The following is a 23391-nucleotide window of genomic DNA, read 5'->3' on the forward strand; positions in this document are numbered from 1 at the left end:
GATAGTTTTTAACTATTAATGGTGAAATACTATGGATATATTTTCTTGGTAAACTTTCCTTGCAGTGAATTGATGACAATGAACTTTCCCCGCAGTGAACTGATGGCAGTGAACTGATAGCAGTGAACTTACCTGTAATCAATCGTGAGGCTCATATTTGAGAAAAGGTACATTCCATCATCAGTTGCAGATTTTGTAGTGTTTACAACAGAGTAGTGTTCAGTGAGACTTTGTGACTTAATATGTTGAACAGTACATTTTTTATGAAAGGCATTTTGTACAGTAAATTTTACTTTATTAATCTATGGATAATAAATTTTTTATGAGTATCTGTCTCTGTATATAGTAATTTGTCTATGATTGACCAACTGTATAGAAAATTTCCTGCGAGTGACTCCTTGTATTACAAACTTTATATGAGCATTATTTTGTTCATTTATCATCTGCTTATTTTTTTCATGTTTTTTTTGAAAGTCTCACAGAAAATACAGCACTTCAGTGAAGTTGCACATCTGCAGCAGGAGTTGGATGCAATTTACAGATGGGCTGAGGATAATAATATGCAGTTTAATGCTGAAAAATTCCAAGCCCTGCACTACCAACGTCCAAAACTGAATATGAAACTTACAGAGTACACTGGTCCACAGGGAATTTCAATCCCAGAGCCTAAATCAGTGAGAGACCTGGGAATCGACATGAGTGATACCTCTTTCCAAGTGCACATTACCAGGATGGCAACAAAGTGCAGACGACTGGCTGGATGGATCCTGAGAACATTCAGAACCAGAGATAAGGAAACCATGATAGTCCTCTGAGGATATTCGCCCTCAGCCGCCTGAATTACTGCTCATAGCTATGGTCACCCACCAGTGTAAAATTAACAGTGGACCTTGAAGCAATTCAGAGAAGATTCACAAAGAAGATTGTCTCTTTGCAACTGCTCAGCTACTGGGAAAGGCTGAAACAGCTAAGACTCTACTCCCTGGAGAGAAAGTGGGAGAGGTATGCAGTAATATACATCTGGAAGATCCTGGAAGGAATTGTGCCAATGCCAGAACGGGACGATACTGCATAGTGCCAAAGATCCCACCAATGCCATCGCGCTTCAGGACCAGTTACCGCAACAGTTTGGGTTTCAGGGGTCCACAGCTTTTTAATATTCTCCCAAAGAGCCTGAGGAACCTACACAAAGTAGATGTAGGGGTTTTTTAATAAAAGCTGGACCTCTTCCTGTCAAGAGTTCCAGATGAACCTACCTCACGGCAAGAGGTGCAAATGAGGGTAGCAACATCAAACTCCATTCTTCACCAAGTGCCACATATTGGAGGAGGCTCTCAGTAATAACAGTGTAGCAAAACGGCAGTGCATCACACTCAGTAATTTTATGGCACCCCCTGATACCAATCAAAGATATTTCTTTATCCTCATGCTCAGATGGAATATCATCACATATGCTAGTTAACCTTGGATCTTGGTAGGTGTTACTAAACCTGTCAGAATACACCTGGGAAAAATAATGGTTAAGAGGTGGCCTCACACTCCCCAAAACCTTGGAACTCCTGTACTTGAGTTCCACTACTGGATGCAGTTTAAAGTCATACCCAGGACAATATATACATTCACACACACACACACATACATACATACATACACGAATGTAGACATGAACGTGAATGTGATTAGAAAAATACAACAGAAAGAGGATATTTATGGATCATTGATAAGGAATTAGCAAATCCAGTACCCAAGATACACTTTCAGCTTCATACCTATTATTGTTGGAGCAACAGGATACATACCAACTCATCTGCAGCAAAGTATGACTGAGCTTGGAATCTTAGGGAAAGAATGCAATTCCTTAGTTCATAAGCTACCAAAGATCACTACATCTAGGACTATAAAAACCTGCAAGATCTTAAAATTTAAAGGATGACAGTTAAAACAAGATACTCTCCTTCACAACCTTTCTACCAAGTAGGTGGCCAGTCAAAATTTGCTCAAAATTAACAAGAGAAAGAGAACATAGATAGATAGATAGATAGATAGCTAGATAGATAGATACAGACAGGCAGACATATATATGCGTGTGTGTGTGTGAATGTGAGTACAGAAGTAACATACTTTCTTACAGTTTCCATCTACCAAGTTTACTCACAAGGCATTGATAGGTCTGGGGCTATAGAAGAAGACAATTGCTCAGCATGTCGTACAGTGTGATTGAACCTAAGACCAAGTGGTCTCAGAGAAAACTATACAGCCACATTGTAAATTTCAAATCTTTCCTCTTTTATTTGTTTCACTAATAAGACTGAGGTCATGGTGGGGCACCAGTCAAATGAATCAAGCCCAGTACTTTTTTTTTAAGCTTGGTACTTATTGTATTGATCTCTTTTACTGAACCACTAAGTTCCGGGGGACATAAACATACCAACACTGGTTATCAACCAATGTTAGGTGACAGACACAGACACATATGTGTGTGTATATATATATATATATATATATATATATATATATATAAAGTCTGTCAGATATATATATATATATATATATATATATATATATATATATATATATATATATATATATATACATATATATATATATATATATATATATATACATATATATATATATGACAGGCATCTTTCAGTTTCCATCTACCAAATCCACTCACAAGTCTTTGGCTAGGCTGAAGTTATAGTGGTTGACATTTGTCCAAGGTGCCACACATAGCTACTGAGCCCAGAACCATGTGGTTGGGAAGCAAGCTTCTTATCATGCCTGCGCCATTTCTAGAACATTTCATATATTATACTTTATGAGTGAGTTTTGGGTGGTAAATTTTATACGAGAATCGATTTGTTGTATAGTAAATTATATGCATAATTATTTTGTAGACTTTGAATAAAGGTCTGGAGAAGTTCCATAATATGTTCAATGACTTTCATAGATTTCTCCCTCGCGCACCACCTTAAAAGACGTTTTAGTTAAATAAATTAACCTGAATATCTATTTATTTTTCAGGTCTGCTAATTTTTCTATCAGCCTCTGTTGCTGAACTGCTAAGTTACAGGGCCATAGACAAACTAACACAGGTTGTAAAGCAACAGTGCAGTAACAAATACAGATGCAAAGGCATACACACACATACACATACACATATACACATTCAAGCACATACACATATACATATGTAAATCTATGTAGATGTAATAATATTAGGGAATAAAAATTTTATTCCAACCTTACAGGCAAAAATCGGTATAATATTATACCGGGTTTCCTAATATATAATATATATATATATATGACTAATTTAGAGACGAACCACCACTCTACAACTCAGTCAACTCAGAACCCGTCCAGATCTATGCTGTGAGGCATATACCATCTTAATATATCTAATAGTTTAATCTAAAAATTTATATTAAATAACATATTACATAAATAAATCATATAAATAAATCATAGAAATATTAATTTAAAAAATTTAAAAGTCAAATTTATAAATTGGACAGTAAAAATTAATACGATAATATACAGTATAGAAGTATAAATGTAAAAAGTTAGTGCTAGTATATAGACTATACGCGTTTCATGGCTGAAATAGGACTATATAAAATCATAAGCAAATTCTATCCGAGTTCATTAGAACGGGGAAATGATTTTACTCTCAAAATCAGACACTCTTCAGGTCAAATCCCTTAGAAAATACCTAGAATCATTCAAGGAATAAACATAAACATGAGAAATAAAAATATATAGAGAGAGACAAAATCTGTAAACTATTCCCTACATTAACGGTATTAATATAATTATTAAGAGTTACAATCTAAAAATATTGAAAAAGAGTATTATAGTAAACAAGGTTAAAACATTATAGAATAAGTAGATAATAGTAAAAAAATGTGTTAGTGTATAAAGTTACTAAAAGACGGATGTCAATATTGTTTATAAAATTAAAATTAAAATAAGAAAACATGACTTATCTGCCGGTGGGTAACTGTAAACTAAATCAAAATGGCCGTGTTATAGAATTTATACTAAAAGGTCACGTGATAGATATGACGTCTATTACCCAGAAGTACCTGCGTATTATAATTTCTAAAATAATAACGAAAATATCGAAAAAGAAAATATACCTAAAATAAAAAGTTTCTTGAGGATTAAAAATACTAAAATACTTAAACTTGCAAATTAACGTAGAGTAATAACTATACACATACGAAAATTCTATATTACGTAAATAATGCTATAAAAATTAATACTGAAAAGTCATGTGATAAACATGGCGTCTATTACCAGAAGTAAGTACGTATTACAATTACTAAAATAATAACGAAAATATCGATAAAGAAAAACCTACCTAAAATAAAAAGTTTATTGAAGATTAATAATACTAAAATACTTAAAACTCTCAGATTTACGCAGAATAATAACTATACCAAATACGAAAGTTATATATTACTTAAATAATGTTATGAAACATTGTAAAAGACTGCTTATATTATCGTTGAATACTTAAAGTAAAGGTAGTTATACGTTCCAATTTTGTATAATATTGTGATGATTAAAGTGTATTCTAAAGCTAATTTGATGTATTTTACGATACTGATAATAACTATAAGTTGGCACCTAATACTAGGTTTAAATAAATAAATTAGTTATCTAAACTTATTATATAAGTAATTTAATTTATGTCTGCATTTAATATTACATTCATCGTGGGAGTTAAATAATTTTTTTATTAGCTAATAATATCTCTTTAAATTCGTTAGTACATAATAAGCAGAATTTATTCCCTATCCTATATGATTTAGCCTTGCAAACTATTTCTCATTTTAACTAGTATTCTATTCTTTTTGATTTAAGTTCCTAAATGTATTTACTAAGGCCCGTAGAGTTCATTAAACTTCTGTTCTTAAAAGAATTCATAAGTTGGGCCACCCGGGATTTAATTTTATTGGAAGTCGATCCAATGTAAGTAGTATTTATGTTATCATTATTACTACAGTTATTATCCTTCAAAATCACTATACATTTATATACTACGTCCTCAACGTTACATCTATTATTAAATTTACCTTTAGTCCTATCTCTACAATTACAATCAATTATATTTTGGACTTACATGATACACACAGACCTGGGTTTCGGGTAGTAACCTGTATATGTATATGTATATGTGTATATATATATATATATATATATATATATATATATATATATATATATATATATATATAGCGCATTAAGTTTGAGAAATGTTTGCAGGTTGTAGGTACTGTTTTGCTTATGAATTCTTCCAATTGCAAGTTTTCTTTTCAGGTACACGACACTGCATTTCCCCTTCCCAGGCTACAGGCCCACACCCCCAACACCCATACTGTTAGGATTGGCACTCTCAACGTCGGCACGCTGAAAGGTAGATCTGGTGAAATTGTTGAGATGCTTGAACGGAGACGCGTAGATATGTGCTGCATCCAGGAAGTAAGATGGAGAGGAGGTTCTGCGAGGTTCCTCACAGGCAAAGAACACAGGTACAAGATTTTCTGGGCAGGGAACACTGACGGGGTCGGGGGCGTAGGAATACTTCTAGCGGAGAAATGGGTGGATAAGGTAATCGAGGTCGTTAGAGTAAGTGACAGAGTACTTAAGATCAGACTAGTGCTTCATCATAGATTAGCTACTGTCATCTCAGCCTATGCACCTCAACCGGGGCTACCAGATGGTCTGAAAGACCAATTCTATGACACCCTCTTGCAAACTACCTCGTCGACGAGTGACAGGGACCTTCTCTTTGTGGCTGGAGACTTCAACGGTCATGTCGGACGTCGTGCTGGAGGCTTCCATGGCATACATGGAGGCTATGGCTTCGGTTCCCGCAACGAGGAGGGAACCAGACTGCTGGAGTTCTGTGATGCAACCGATCTTATGGTCTGCAATACCAACTTCAGGAAACCTGCCAGTCACCTAGTCACCTACCGCTCCGGCAGACACTCTAGCCAAATCGACTACATCCTCGCCAGAAATAGGGAAAGAGGGCGGCTTATAAATGCCAAAACCTACCCTGGCGAAGAATGTACCCCACAACATAGATTAGTAGTTAGCGACTTTGGGATCAAGGCAAAATGGGTGCCCAGAATTAGACAGGCTTGGAGGAGAAGGGTGTGGAAGCTTAAAGACCCTGCAAACGGACAGAGACTTAGAGACAAGTTACTTGAAGCATTTAACGAAATAGAAGGGGATATAGCATCATACAACGTGGAAGACAATTGGAGATTTCTGCGGGACAACCTGTTGAAAGCCACCGACCAGATTTGTGGGTGGTGTAAGGTCCCCTCCCGACCCAGAGTAACGTGGTGGTGGAACAAGGAGGTAGACAGGGCTATTAGACAAAAGAAACAGGCTTGGAAGGACTGGAAGAACGGTGGTAGCAGGGAATTGTACCAATGTGCCAGAAGGGAGGCTAGGCGACAGGTTTATTTAGCCAGAGGGGAAGCAGATAAGGGAAGATTTGCCAATGTTCTGCGCCGTGAGGACCAAAGACTCGAGGTATTTCGTGTTGCAAGACAGTGTAGGAGAGAGAATAGTGATGTTGTAGGAGAGAAATGTGTTCGCATGGATGATGGTACGCTTGCATTAAATGAGGATGCAAAGAAAGAGGTCTGGAGATGCCACTACGATAGATTGCTTAATAAAGAGAATGAATGGGAGAAAGAGAGCCTGCCGTATGTCGACCCAATAGAGGGACCAGCTATCCGAGTTGATAGTACCAGGGTAGATAAAGCAATTAAGAGTATGAAGACCGGGAAAGCCCCCGGCCCATCAGGAATCACTGCAGAGATGCTCAAAATATCTGGCAGTGTTGGCTATAGCCTAGTCACCCGTATTACGAACCACGTGATACACGAAGGAGTCATACCCAATGACTGGTGTAGCAGCATCATAGTCAACTGCTACAAAGGTAAAGGTGACGCTTTAGATACAAATAATTACAGAGGCATCAAGCTGTTAGATCAGGTTATGAAAGTTACAGAGAGGGTCATAGCCCAACTAATTAGGGAGCGAATCAATTTAGATGAGATGCAGTTTAGGTTCGTGCCAGGTAAAAGCACTACTGATACCTTATTTCTAGTGAGACAGTTGCAGGAGAAATACCTAGCTAAGGATAAACCTCTGTACCTGGCTTTCGTTGACATGGGAGAAAGCCTTTGACAGGGTCCCCCGATCCCTTATCTGGTGGTCAATGAGGAAACTTGGGATAGAAGAATGGTTAGTGAGAGCTGTGCGAGCCATGTACAGAGATGCTGCCAGTAAGGTGAGGGTTGGAAATGAGTACAGCAATGAATTCCGGGTAGAGGTAGGGGTCCACCAAGGTTCCGTCCTCAGCCCCCTCTTATTTATCATAGTCCTCCAGGCAATCACAGAGGAGTTCAAGACAGGTTGCCCCTGGGAGCTCCTCTATGCTGATGACCTTGCCCTAATTGCGGAGTCACTATCAGAACTAGAGGAGAAGTTTCAGGTGTGGAAGCAAGGTCTAGAATTGAAGGGCCTTAGAGTCAACCTAGCTAAAACCAAAATCCTAATAAGTAGGAAGGTAGATAAAACACAACCCCCTTCAGGTAGATGGCCCTGCTCAGTATGTAGAAAAGGAGTAGGTAGTAACTCTATAAGATGTACCCGGTGCAAGCTATGGACACATAAGAGGTGCAGCAACATCAAAGGCAGGTTAACTAGCAAGTTAGTTTTTGTTTGTGGCAGATGTTCAGGTGCAATAAAGACTGTAAACAAACAGGAAACAACTTCTATCTCATTCCAGGGTGAAAAACTAGAGGTAGTCGATAGCTTCCGCTATCTGGGCGACCAAGTTAGTAGTGGGGGTGGGTGCGCTGAAAGTGTAGCTGCTAGAATAAGAATAGCCTGGGCAAAGTTTAGAGAGCTCTTACCCCTGCTGGCGACAAAGGGACTCTCACTCAGAGTAAAAGGCAGACTGTATGACGCATGCGTACGAACAACCATGCTACATGGCAGTGAAACATGGGCTGTAACTGCTGAGGACATACGTAAGCTCGCAAGGAATGAAGCCAGTATGCTCCGTTGGATGTGTAATGTCAATGTGAATACCCGTCAGAGTGTAAGTATCTTGAGAGAAAAGCTGAACATTAGAAGCATCAGTTGTGGCGTGCAAGAGAGACGATTGCGCTGGTATGGACATGTGGGGAGAATGGAGGAGGATAGCTGCGTGAAAAAGTGCCACACCCTAACAGTTGAGGGAACCCGTGGAAGAGGTAGGCCCAGGAAGACCTGGGCTGAGGTGGTGAGGCAAGACCTTCGTACATTGGGCCTCACCGAGGCGATGACTACTGATCGAGACCTTTAGAAATGTGCTGTGCGTGAGAAGACCCGGCAAGCCAAGTAAGATCGTTGCCAGTGCCCCTGGACTGGTTCTTGTGCGGGTGGCACATGAGATGCACCATTTTGAGCGTGGCCATTGCCAGTACCGCCTGACTGGCTCCTGTAGGATTTTCGAGCGAGATCGTTGCCAGCGCCCCTGGACTGGCTTGTGCGGGTGGCACATAAAAGACACCATTTCGAGCGTGGCCGTTTTCGTGCGGGTGACACGTAAAAGCACCCACTACACTCTCTGAGTGGTTGGCGTTAGGAAGGGCATCCAACTGTAGAAACTATGCCAAATCAGACTGCAGCCTGGTGTTGCCATCCGGTTTCACCAGTCCTCAGTCAAATCGTCCAACCCATGCTAGCATGGAAAGCAGACGTTAAACGATGATGATGATGATGATGATGATATATATATATTTATATATCTAGCAATATCAAATCTCTGACTCAGGTGTAAACAGTAGCAGTATGGAATCGTAAAATATAATTGCCAACTAAGTGTGGTGGTTCCATAGAGGATGATGCTACTGTTGTTTTTAGCCCCAGGAGGCTAACAACACACTGTCTGTGTCTGATTAGTATTTGCGAACAGAAATCATTGTTCCCATCTCTCACCTTACATGATACACACAGACCTGGGTTTCTGCATAGTAACCTGTCATCAGTGTGTGATAATCATGAGCTAGGGATGAAAACTCATTCCACATGCAAAATGCCACTTAGTGAGATTGGACTTGAAACCTTGTGATTGCAAAGCAAGCTTCTGAAACACAAATCCATGTTCTGTGAGAGATTTCTCAAGTTTAACCAAATAGAATAGAGCATGGAACAAGAATGGACATTCAAAACCCTGTGTTATAATATGGAGGCAGGTAGAGGCAACTTATTGGCAGAAACGATAGCATGCCAGGCAAAATGTTTAGCAGCATTTCATCTGTCATTATGTTCCAAGTTCCAATTCTGCCAAGGTCAACTTTGCATTTCATCCTTTTAGGGTTGATGAAATAAATTCCAGTTGAGCACTGGGGTTGATGTAATCAACTAGCCCTGCTTCAATGAAATTTCAAGCCTTGTGCCTTAATAAAAAGGATATATAATAGAGGTGCATATGGTTGTTGGTTGAAGAAGTTGGCTCAGAACTTTGTTACTGATTAATTATTGACAAAGTAGACCATTGCCAGATTCTTTAGATCCAAAGTCTTACCTGAAGAACTTCACAAAGAATCTTCCTTTTCACAGCTTTATAATCAGTCCAGCTCATGGTACATGAAATTTACGTTTTCCCAATGTTCCCACTCCATTTACCAGAAAGAAATGTGAAATCATTTAATACTTTAGCATTCGAACTGGCCATAACCAGCCTAAATATTCAACCAGTTTTATATTAAAACTGGCCATATTTGGCCTCTCACACCTTTCCTGCAATGTCCTTCTAAAACTAAGCAGTCACACCATGAAAATGTCTTGGCTACAAGATAATACATGTTTAATTCAAGATGATGTGAATAAATAAACATGGTATTTGAGAGAGTATTCTGAGTGCTGAAGGGTTAAAGTTTAGAACCAACTGCTTTCAAATCTTGCACCAAGTGTTTCGGATAAATAAATTCAAAACCTTACACTCTATTGACAAAGTCATTGTCTTATTTTATTTACAAAGCCACAATGCGGTTAAATATACAAATACAATGCAGTGAGGATATACAAAAAAAAAAAAGAAAATTCAATTCTCAATTCTTATTCAAATTAGATAGATATGCAATCAGATTTAAACAAATAATGGACTCAGAAATAAAGAAATTTGTTATTTTTATCCTGATTAAAGATGACTCTGACTTTGTGGTATGTCTATTCCTAACAGTTAATTATGATACAATGTTTCTTATGAAGAAAAGAACCCAAAATATTAGCCAGTAACAAAATCAAATTATCGCTAAAAAAAACCCTGACATTGTGATTATTAAGTTCACTTTTTATATATTTTCTTTTTATTTGATGATATTTTTTCCATCCATTTGTATTTTTCACTAATGTCTTTTAACCAGTAGTTCTTTGATGTCAAAGTAATTTCCTGTTCTTAATCCACCCCTAGTCCAATAACTATCAGTGTTTATGGTTTTATATAATAAAATTCAAACATTTTTTTTATTTTTACTGTCAACAAATCTATAGATTTTATTGAATCTTATAGAACACCTGAAAACATTTTTATTGAGTCTTTTGTTCCAAACATTTTGTTTAACAAAACCACTAAACAATAATTAATCTTTAATCTTCAAAATATTTTCAATATTTAAAATAGGTTTTTTTTATGTTTACCCTTTTAAGACTATCAAAGAATACCCAATAAAACCTTAAAAATGTTCTGTGTAGTTGTATCTAGTGAAAGCTATATTAAAAATATGGAATATATCTTGTTTTAAATGATTAACTATGTGAGCTTCCAAAGATACCAGTTTTTGGTTGGTCCCTATAGAAACAGATATAATCTTAATTTATAAGTTAATTAGCTTTTATCTAAGTTTATTGAGTAATCAAATTTAACAAGTAAAATTTTATTAGATTGCTTTCAAGATGTTGGTGCTGTATGGTTTAAGTTTGCTTTGTATCCACATGGATTTCTGTTCAATCCTACTGAGCAAGTTCCATCTACTACAGCCCCAAGCTAAACAATGCTGCATGAGAGAATATGGCAGATGCAAAATGTAGGAAACCTGTTGTGTATGTATAAACATTATATATATATATATATATATATATATATATATATATATATATACATATATACATATGTGTGTGGTGTGTATGTATATATATGCACATATATATATATATATTGTGCATTGTTTCATGATAGTGTGGTCAACAAAAAAGTATTTAATCTGGTGAGAGGTATATATTATCTGATAAACACAATATATATTTCTTATGAGTTACTAATAGTTTCGTGCAATGAAGACAACTCAGTATTTTATAACATGTCTGGAGCCTACACGTAATCCTCAGGCACCACATGAGTTATAAGATACTGTCTGGGTTGTTTTCATCACATGAAGCTATTCGTAGCTCAAAAAATAATAGACTGTGTTTATTAAATGCTATATATATATATATATACAAAGAGAGAGAGAGATACATAGATACATACATGCATATACACACATACATCATGTATATAAGCTAGGCTGTGAATGTGTGTAAATTTTAATTCCATATCTTCATTTGTCAATACCAGAAATATAATACATTCCTTATTGGCATCATAAATGACTGCTCTGTATTTTTAAATACTTAGAGAATATAAAATCCTCTACTTGAGAAACAGATATGGGTTGATGACAGCAAAAGCATCCAGTTATAAAATCCTACCTGAAACTAAATCTCTGACGAACCTATGCTAGCATGGGCGATTAGACATTAAAAAAATGAATATATGAGTGCACATATTTTTCTACATTAGTCATGCGTCAACATATGATGTGTATGTGTGTATGTGTATGCATCTATGTTTGTGCTTGCTTCTCACCACTAGAAAAATGTAGACAACACATTTACAACCACATAGCTTAATGATTTAGTTATAAGAGAGATGATAAGAATAGCTACCAAACATAAAACAAGCAATGAGTTTTAATTTTATTTTCTAAAATTCCTTCAAGACGATGCCTTAGAAAGGCCACAGTCCAATATGACTTAAGCAAGAAAAAAAGTTAACAAAGACATAGATATCTAAGATGCTTGTGTTCGACCATGCTTAGAGTAAAACCCTTCCAATAAATGACCAAGTAGTACATCATTCTGATATATGTAGCAATCCCAGTTTGTAAATGAATTCCTTTGATTGAAAAAATATAATTAGTATAATATAATTAGATGTGGGAGTGGCTGTGTGGTAAGTAGCTTGCTTACCAACCACATGGTTCTGCGTTCAGTCCCACAGCGTGGCACCTTGGGCGAGTATCTTCTACTATAGTCTCGGGCCGACCAAAGCCTTGTGAGTGGATTTGGTAGACGGAAACTGAAAGAAGCCTATCGTATATATGTATATATATATGTATATATATATATATATATATATATATATATATATATATATATATATATATATATATATATATATATATTTATATGTATGTGTGTGTATATGTTTGTGAGTCTGTGTTTGTCCCCGCAACATCGCTTGACACCCGATGCTGGTGTGTTTACGTCCCCGTAACTTAGCGGTTCAGCAAAAGAGAGCGATAGAATAAGTACTAGGCTTCCAAAGAATAAGTCCTGGGGTCGATTTGCTCGACTAAAGGCGGTGCTCCAGCATGGCTGCAGTCAAATGACTGAAACAAGTAAAAGAGTAAAAGAGCAAAAGAGTATAATGTTAACTCCTCCTAACAGCAGTAGGAGTAGGATTAGTAGTAATGGCAGCAGTGGCAAGAGCAGGAGTAGTAGCTGTTGTTGTAGTAGAAGCAGTTGCTGTTTTTGTTATTGTTTAACCCTTGGTAGGAGGCGCAATGGCCCAGTGGTTAGGGCAGCGGACTCGCTGTCATAGGATCGCGGTTTCGATTCCCAGACCGGGCATTGTGAGTGTTTATTGAGCGAAAACACCTAGTGCTCCACGAGGCTCCGGCAGGGGATGGTGGCGAACCCTGCTGTACTCTTTCACCACAACTTTCTCTCACTCTTTCTTCCTGTTTCTGTTGTGCCTGTAATTCAAAGGGTCAGCCTTGTCACACTGTGTCACACTGAATATCCCCGAGAACTACATTAAGGGTACACGTGTCTGTGGAGTGCTCAGCCACTTGCATGTTAATTTCACGAGCAGGTTGTTCTGCTGATCAGATCAACTGGAATCCTTGACGTCGTAAGCGACGGAGTGCCAACTCAAAAACCATTGGTAACCCCTCAACAAGAGGACATATGCTCAAGCATGCTCAAGTTGTGATCATATTGTCTTTCAAGATACGTTGTTGTTTAACCCCAAGTCAGAGCTCACCTATGATCGAAGACATTCCTGCTATGATCAGCGCACATTTTATATATCTTGGACTACATTTATTTATCCAATGTGTCCTTCTGTTTTTGAAGTCAGTAAGTTAGAATTTGAGTGAGATTTGGCTACTATTTTAAGTAGATCAAGTAATGATGTATAAAGCTGTTGTTGCTGTTGTTGTATTTAGCCTCAGGCCAGCCCTGTCTGAGCAGACTACAACCATCCCATGTTTACTTTTTTTAAAAGATGGTAAGGTATAATTTGGTAGCAATTGCTAGCAATTTGAATGATCTACTAAGAGTTGTTAATTATAGGTGTAATTAAAGTAATTAAGAGAACATCTATATTGATAAATCAATGAAAAGAAAAATATAATCAGAAGGTACTTTTAAAACAGTTTTCTTCTCTCAGATACAATCTCAGTCTTGAAACATCAATATCTTCTTCTATACACATCACGTAAGTGTTCCTGTCAGGTATCACTAATGAGCAAATATGGGTTAGTGGCATGTACCATACTGCTGTTACTTGTTTTAAGTGTCTGTAGTCATAAGTAGATGCACCCTCTCGCTCAAACCCTTCATGACTCAATGGAGCATCAGAGATATGGCTATTAGGGTGAGAGAGAGAGAGAGGGCTGCACTAGCACCTATCTGGTACTTATTTACAGTTGACTAAGCTGCAGTCATGTGAAATAATCAGCCCTGCTCAAGGACACAATGCATTACCCAATTCTGGAATTGAACACATGACCTTATGATCATGAACTGGAGAGCCTAAAAACTTGGCTACACACCCTCAAAATCTAAGCAGCAGAAGGAGTAGTAATAGTAGTAGTAGCAGTTGTAGCTGCAGCAACAGCAGCAGCAGTAGCAGTAGTAGTAGTAGTAGTAGCAGCTGCAGTTGCTGCTTTTGACAGGGACATGATTAAATATGTTCAAGTTGTGATCATACTGTCTTTTAAGATGTAGTGTTGTCATTTAAACCCTAGTCAGTGGACATCTTAGGACCTCAGGCAAATCAATGCACCAGGCCCTATAAAATTTATTTATTGACAGAAAGCCATGATCTTTTTTTCATATCAGCCTGTCCTAGACTGCCTCTGGGCCTATGTTACAAACTCTCTGTTTTGAAGTGATTTAAATTCAAACCTGTCAACAAAACTTCCTGTTAATTTATATTCCAAACACCAGCTTATTAGTGATGAAGTTACTTTACCAAATTCTCTGTTGTATTCAAAACTGACTGAAATAAAGGCAGTATGTTCCAACAGGAATATGGTAACAAAAGGGTTTAGACAGCTTTGTTGAGAAGGATTTGCCTTTTCTCCTGACTAAAAATCAAAACAGAAATAGATATCTTGAAAGTTAGGTAATATCTTAGGCATGGCTGTGTGGTAAAAGGCTTGTTTCACAATCACATAGTTCTGAGTTCAGTTCCACTGAATGGCACCTTGAGCAAGTTGCTCCTACTATAGCCTCAGGCAGACCAAAGCCTTGTGAGTAGACTTGGTAAACAGAAACTGAAGGAGGACCACCATGTATTTATATATATATATATATATATATATATATATATATATATATATATATATATATATATATATATATATATATATATATATGATGATATATATATATGTATGTGTATACACACACACATATATATACATACATTACATGTGTGTGTGTCTTTGTGTCCATGTTTGTCCTCCACCACCATTTAACAGCTGGTGTTGGCATGCTTTTGTCCTTGTAAATTAGCAGTTCAGCAAAAAAGGGTCAATAGAATAAGTACTGGGGTCAATTCATTCAACTAAATGTTCTACAAGGCAGTACCCCAGCATGGCCACAGTCGAATGACTGAAACAAGTAAAAAAAAAAAAAATATTATTCTTATTTCGAAATATTCATAGATTTTATGATGCCAAATTGGCAAAATTATTAGACCATTGTAAAAGGTGCATTAGCTTATTTGTTCCATCTCTTGACACTCTGATCCCATCAAGGGTGAATATGTTTCAGTCCTGTGAGGGGTTGGTAAATAAAGTGCCTTTCTTGGGGAGAGGATTAGCAAAACTGTTACAGTTGTATTTCCTCATAGCCCTGAATTCGAATTCTGCTGATGTCAACTTTGCTTTCATTCCTTCAGGGTTGGTAAAAATAAAGTATATTAATCAAGTGTTTAGATAATATAACTGACTATGCCGCTTCCACCACCAAAATTTGTGGCCTTGTGCCAATGTTAGAAATCAATATTATATTTAACGAATCTTACTGACCTTTCCATGGATAAAGACCAACGGTGAAAGTGGATTGGCCAGTTTTGAATGCACAACATTTCTTACTTTGTGGACTAACCCCTTATAGAAACAGAAAATGTCAAAAGAAGAAGAATGTGCATATGTTTGTATGATGCTTGTGTGTGTATGTGTGTGTGTGTGTATTTATACACACACACACACACACACACACACACACACACATATATTTGTATATATATATATATATATGTGTGTGTGTATTTATACACACACACACACACATATATTTGTATATATATATATATATATATATATATATATATATATATATATATATATACATGTATGTATGTGAATGTGTAGCATTTAATTCCAAGCAGTTGCTAGTCATATTTTGTTCCTTGTCCTATAATGCTTTATATTTTCTTCTTGATTATTTATTTGTTATTTGTTCTCCAAGTATAAACATTCTTCCCTAACAAACAACACTATACATTTGGTTTACATTTATCCATAAATGTAGATCTAAATAGGCAGAGGTATGGCTTGGCTATGTGGTTAAGAAGTTTAATTTGTAAGCTATGTGGTTACAGGTTCAACACCTTGGGCAAGTGTCTTCCAGTGCACATCTAGGCCAACCTAGATGAGTGAATTTATGAGTCAATTTAGTTGATGGAAACTGCTTAGAGGCCCATCATATATATTTCTAAGTGTATATGCATGTGTGTGCATGTGTGCACATGAGTGTGTGTATGTGTGTTTGTTTTCATCATTTGACAATTAGTGTTGGTTTCTTTACGCCATAGTAGCTTAGCAGTTTGGCTAGAAGAAGACCAATAAGTATCAGACTTAAGAAATAAGTACAGGGTATAATTCGAATGGGTAAATGCCTTCAAGGCAGTGCTTCGGTCCTCTGACTGAAGTGAAAGAATGAAGGAATGAAAGAATGATGTATTTATTAAGGCCATTAAAGAATTTTTTTCCATTGTGATTTAGTTAACCTGTAAAGTCATCCCCTTATTGCCATGATGGTAAGAGAGCATGTAACTAGCATAAATAAATATTTCAAAGATAACTGTGAGACCCTTACACACAAAAATACATACACAAACATATGTTTCTGAAAACCAGCAGAAGAGATTGATTCCCTGTTGAACCTTTTAATATGGCAAAAGATATTTCATATAAACAATGATGATGAATTAAAAAGGTTATCTGCTCCAAAATTACGTTTGGATTCCTCAAAGATGATTTTCTTTAAATTCTTTGCTGAGAATCCATTTGCCTTCCTAAGCATAAAACTTAAGTCATCTTTTATCACTGCTGTAGTATAATTTGTATGTGTGTGTGTGCATGTGGATATACATATATATTTTTCTATATATATAAGCACTATATAATCTATCAAGTACTTTTTATTTTCTTCATGAAACCTCTTGTAAATTATTATGTGTGTGTGTGTGTGTGTAACAAAGAGAATGATAATGACCTATTATATTTTTCTTATAGATGTCTGTTTAACTGCTTTGTGGGAGGCATTATGCTTAGTTTAAATTATTGCAGTTTAAGATTTGAAAGGCAAATCAAGAGGAAATTCTAGAAAAGTGAAGATATAGAAATATAATATTTAGAACAATATTTAATACAATATCATAGAATGATTGTCAATAGAAAGAGTTAAAATGAGTTATGTAAGTTTCTAAAGACAGATAATAAATAGCGTAGATTGATGGTAGAAAGACTGGATACATTTTGTTGGATAGAATAAATTGAACCTCTTAATACAAAACCACATAAGAGTACCTTGGTTTCCAGATACAAAAATCCAATGGTTTAAGTGATTATGTTGAAATCAAAATCTTCTACACTAGCTTTATATAAGAACTTTTTGTTAATGTTTCAAACACCATAGAGAGTAGAATGTATGGATGCAAAAGAGATATAGAGGGCTCATAACAAGATGACAGAAGAAAAGGATTTCAAATGTAGCAGGTGCACAGTAATTAGCAGTTAGCGCACCTAAGAAATTCATTCAAATGCTCAGGTTTCCTAGAAGTTGTTCATAGTGTTGATGATATAATTAGCAACATATATAATTATTCTGAAAATATAATAGGCAGAGAAAGAATGAGCTGGAAAAAGTTGAGGTATCTCTTACTTCTACTGATAAAAATAGGATTCTATCTGAGTGATGTGCAGATTGTATAATATATGTATACAATGTTTGAGTGGATAGGTGCAAAACATGGAAAAAATGTGGAAAATGTAGGAAAACTGGAATGAAGCCAGGTGAGTATGTTTGCTGAATGTGGAATCTACCAAGGCTGTGTAGATTGTAGAACATTTATAAATACAAGCTCTTACAGCTGTTTCCAGGATATTTATCATATCTCTTCATTGGAGCTCATTATGGAAAGTAAATCTTTATGTACACACGCTGATATATGACCTACGTTGGACCCCTTATTTGCATAATCACCGAACCTGGAGCTTAACTATAGTCTATCCATAGCACTTACTCAGCATTACCTGACACCTCTGGGTCTCATTGACACCATTACTGCTCATAACCTCCATTTCTTGCTATTTTAAGCTCTTATCTCAGGTAAAGTTTCAGTAATGGATAAACAACTCCCTGGCACCTCTCTCAAGGACACACCTATTCCTTCACAAAAGACTTTCTCCGATGAAGGGATATAATAAATATCATGGAAACAGCTGTAAGATCTTCTATTTATAAATGTTATAAAATCTACACAGCCTTTGTTTTTTATCTCATTACGAAAAGTAAATCTCTATATACACACACTGATATATGACCTAAGTTGGACCCCTTATTTGCATAATCACCAAACCTGGAGCTTAACTATGGTCTATCCATAGCACTTACTCAGCATTACCTGACACCTCTGGATCTCATTGACACCATTATTGCTCATAACCTCCTATATATACGTATATATATATATGTGTGTGTGCATGTGTGTGCGTGTGTAAAATCATCACTATCATCATCATTGTCATACAATTTTCACGCTTGCATGGGTCAGTTGGAATTTGTTAAGACATATTTTCTACAGCCTGATGCCCTTCCTTTTGCCAACTCTCACTTGTTTCCAAGCTAAGTAATATTTCTCTATGACATACTTTTCACAGAAGACTGGAAACAAGAAACATCATTTGCACATTGGTGCTGCTCATTTGCAATCATCAGATGATGTGAGGACAAGGGTATACTCAAACACACATACACATATATATTGATATTTACGACAGGCTTCTTTCATTTTCCTTCTAACAAATCTAGTCACAAGGCTTTAGTCAGCTTAGGGCTATAGTTGAAGACATTTGCCCTAGGTATGCACTGTGGGACTAAACCTGAGACCACTTTGTTAGGAAGCAAACTCCTTATGAATGTGTGTGTCTATGTGTGTGAGTGTGTGTGTGTATACATTTATTATTACACATACAGATGGATAGATTGGCAAACAGATAGTCAGAGTACTCACTGATGTATATCAATGACATGTAGTCTACAACAAGAACACTGAAAGACTGATGCTTTTTGATTAAGTACTTTATATGCTATTTATTTGTTTCACACAAGTTATACAGAATCCTTGTCTCCTTTGCCATCATAAACACAGCGAACCAGAGACAGGCCCTTTTGAAACCTCTAATCAATGTTACCTATGTTTACTAATTGCGATGTAAAGTAATATAATAAAATTAAAATTGATAAAAAGATATAATATTGAATAAGACATTTGAGAAAAACAATAAAATGGCATGTCTTTAATAAAGATGGAAAGTAATTTCATAAAAACATCAACCAAGCTTGATACTAAGCCATATAAGTAACTGACAGAATTTGCCTTTTTCTGGCTTAAGTGATTCTTTCTAAGCTTGGGTTACATAAAAATATCATTAAATTATATGGAGGATGTTTGTATGTCTGTATATTTGATATTATAAAGAATTGTGTTAAGAATTAGTAAATATTTTAGGTTCCTTAAAATAAAACATTGGTGGTGGTAAAAACTTCCAAAGCCTCTTTTAAATTAATATCTCTATATTTCAGCTACTTCTTCAGGGGTATCCTTTACTTTTGTGCTTACATACATACATACATATGAACATCTATCTATCTCTCTCTCTCTCTATATATATATATATATATATATATATATATATATGCATGAAAAGCGGACGTTAAACGACAATGATGATGTATGTATGTATATATATATATATATATATATATATATATATATGTATATATATATATATATGCGTGTGTGTGTATATATGCATATATATATGTATATATGTATGTATGTATGTATGTATGTATACCACCACTTCATTTTTTTTTTTACTTCTGACAAACTTTTACATCATATTCAAAAATATTTTACCACCTGATCTCAAATACTTAAAGAAATGTATGTGTGTGTATATATATATATGTGTGTGTGTGTGTGTGTGTGCACATACATATATACATATATATGTATGTATACACACAATTAAAATATAAAAATAATATCACCTACCTGGTGCATTCCCTCAGTTGTTGCCTGACAAGGAACTCCAATGGCCAGGTTAGTCCTTTTATGTGTTAGATCTTGTCTAGAATGAAGCTCTTCTCTTGGTCCTAATGTCGATGTTTTTTCATTTTGTAAGCGTGCCAAACTTGCCACAGGTACATCATAATCAGATGACATTTGTTCACAAAAATATTGAGTTTGTCTACTTTGATCCACAAATTTGCTTGAATGATCTACACCACTACTACACCGGATATTCCTTTGATTATGTCTTTGAACAATGCATACTGTAATAGAAACTACGAGGACAAGGGATACAGTTACAGCTGCAATTACAATGATTATGAATAAATTTATGTGGATCATGTCATCTGATTGTTGATCTACAGCTGTGAACATCTTGGATGTTGTATTGCTAACAGTGAGTGTTAAAAATAAAGTGGTTGTTGTTGACAAAACTGGTGTGCCACTGTCTTTCACAACTAATTTTAATTCATATGATCCTGCATCATTTTGGTAAACTGGCCGAGAAAAAGACAGGATACCAGAATGTGGGTTGACTGTAAATAACTGTTTTTCATTACCTCCGAGTATTTCAAACCGAAGGAAAGCATTTACATGACTGTCTCTGTCAGAGGCCCTAAGAACTGTAATATCATTTTTACTTTTTGGATGGTAGTGAACATCTAAATTAGAAGGGTTAACACTTGGGAATATAAAATAGGGAGGATTGTCATTTTCATCCATGACTTCAACAATAACAGTTGCAGTGTTGTTTAGTGAGGGTGTTCCATTGTCTTTGACTAAAACTTTAAATTTGTAGATTTTTTGTTGTTCATGATCTAATGATAAAGTGGTAGAAATAAATCCAAAATTAGAAATCTTAAAAGGCAGTACATGTTTATCACTACTCAACAAAGTAAAGGTTAGCTGACCTCCAAGTCCCAGATCAGGGTCACTAGCATTAATGAATCCAACAGGAAAATTTGACTTTTCATTCTCATATGTCAAAAACTTGAATGTGTCTTTAGTAAAGTGTGGTTGTACGTCGTTGACATCCATTACTTGGATAGAGAACTTTCTCTCTGTCCTTTGAGATGGTAATCCATTGTCTTTACAAGTGATAGTAAAATCAATATGGTTTTTTTTCTCTCTATCAACCGGATTCTTTACGGTTAACTTGTATTTCTTTTTGCCTAAATTCTGAAGCTGAAATTTTTCATGGAAAAGGTCACAGGTAACTTCCCCATTCTGTCCAATATCATTGTCTGTGACCTTAACGTAAGCAATAAAGCTGCCAACTTCAATATCCTCAGAAATGGTGGCTGTATTCCCAGTTGACTCTGAGAAGTTTACATCTATTGTGGGTGCATTGTTTTGTTGGTTGATAACATTTACTAAAGCCATAGCAATAGAACTTAACGGTGGACTGCCTCCGTCTTGAGCTTCGATGAATAACTTATATGTCAGCTTTTTCCTTGAAGTCATTTTTTTTTTAATGAAAATATCTCCTGTTGTCTTATCTAGTTCAAAATGATTTTTAACAAGATCTGATGTCTTGGAGCTAAAATGATATAAAATTTTACTATTTTTTCCTGTATCTGAATCCATTGCATGTACTGTAATAACAGGTTTTTCAATCTGATGTTGATTGTTCACGGAAACATTATAAACATTTTGGGTAAATACAGGGGAGTTATCATTAACATCACTTACTGATATGTTCACATTTAATATTCCTTCTTTTGTAGGTGAGCCTTCATCTCTGGCAATAACTTGAAGCATAAAAGAATCTTTCATTTCACGGTCAAGTTCTTTTTCCAAGGTTATTCCAAGTGAGTATGAATTATCAAGTCTTTTAGAAAGAGCTAAACTGAATAAGTTGTCTTTATTTTTTGACAAGAAATAAGAGATTTTGGAATTTTTCATACCAATATCCTTGTCAATGGCATTTGGAATTGATCTGGTGGTTCCTTTCTTATCTCCTTCAGAAAACTGAAGGTTTACCTGATTGCTAAAAAATTCAGGCTGATGGTCGTTAACATCTTCTACAACTACTTTAATCTCTAATATTTTTATGAAAGATTTTTTCTTTCTTACAGCAATATCTACCATTTTGAAGCATTCTGTATTATATTTACAGAGAGATTCAGCATCTAGTGTCTGTGCAGTATACAACTTCCCTCTTTTGGAGACATTAAAGAGCTGGGAGTTATTACTTATGTCCTTTTCTAGTTGACTGAAGCGTATTAGATTGCGATCTATCAAGGATATACTGTCCATCAGATTGGTATCAACTCCAATATCACCTATGTAAGTTCCAGGACTTTTGCTTTCTTTCAGATAATAAATGAAATCCACACATTCTGCCATATGCAATACATGCAGTAATGCGAATACCTGTATCAACATTATTCCAAAGAGAGTCATCATCCACAATGAAATAAAGTAATATGATGTTGTCACTTTTTTTATATACTTCTAATTTTATTTGAAATGATGAATTAAAAGACTCTGAAAGAGAAATATTTTGTTTTAGAAATCACAAATAATATATATTTTGCAGGGTAAACTGACATAAACTTAATCGGTTAAAAAATTCATTGAAATTGATTTAATAAAAGTTCCCCTCCAGAAATATTGCTAAGACTTGAAGGAGTCATTTCAATTTCCCATCATGCAACCCTTTTGTATAGCTTGGAGCTTCAGCTATTCAAGTTATTATGGCCAATAACTGTTCAATACTAAAATGAAAGAGCTTGTTAGCCAAGCCAGACATTGCTGTATTCTTTTATATTTTCATAGCTATCTTTATACTAGTGAAGGAAGTAGTAGTGGTAGTAGTAGAAACTCTGTTGTTGTTGTTGTTGTTGTTGATATCAATAACTATGCTGATAACAACAACAATCACAAGAGTTTTAGAAAAATATTACTGAGAATTCATATGTCGAAAACATAAAAAGAGATAAATAAATCTATGCTATTGAAATGGGAGGTGGGGAAAATAAATAAAATTAAATAATAAATAGAAGAAAAACAATATCATTAATGCTACTATTACCATCATCATTAATAATAATAATAATAATAATAATGATGATGATGATAAAGGTAAAAATTGTAGTAAATAATAATAGTAAATAATAATAATCATCATCATTACTATCATAAAAAAATAAACAATAACA

At 35.4% G+C, this 23391-nt stretch overlaps 1 protein-coding gene across 2 annotated transcripts in view; it reads right to left on the reverse strand.

Moving 5' to 3' along the window:
* LOC106872382 (protocadherin-18) overlaps positions 1-23391 on the reverse strand; it is an 81232-nt gene that overhangs the window by 44070 nt on the left and 13771 nt on the right. For both annotated transcript variants that reach the window (XM_014919363.3, XM_014919362.3), the window contains exon 2: positions 20210-22717. In XM_014919363.3, coding sequence (XP_014774849.1) covers positions 20210-22636 — 2427 coding nt within the window. In that variant the 5' untranslated portion in view covers positions 22637-22717. The remainder of the gene's footprint in view (positions 1-20209; positions 22718-23391) is intronic.

This window comes from Octopus bimaculoides, chromosome 14 (assembly GCF_046866305.1).
Source record: "Octopus bimaculoides isolate indiv1 chromosome 14, ASM4686630v1, whole genome shotgun sequence".
Classification (NCBI taxonomy): Eukaryota; Metazoa; Mollusca; class Cephalopoda; order Octopoda; family Octopodidae; genus Octopus; species Octopus bimaculoides.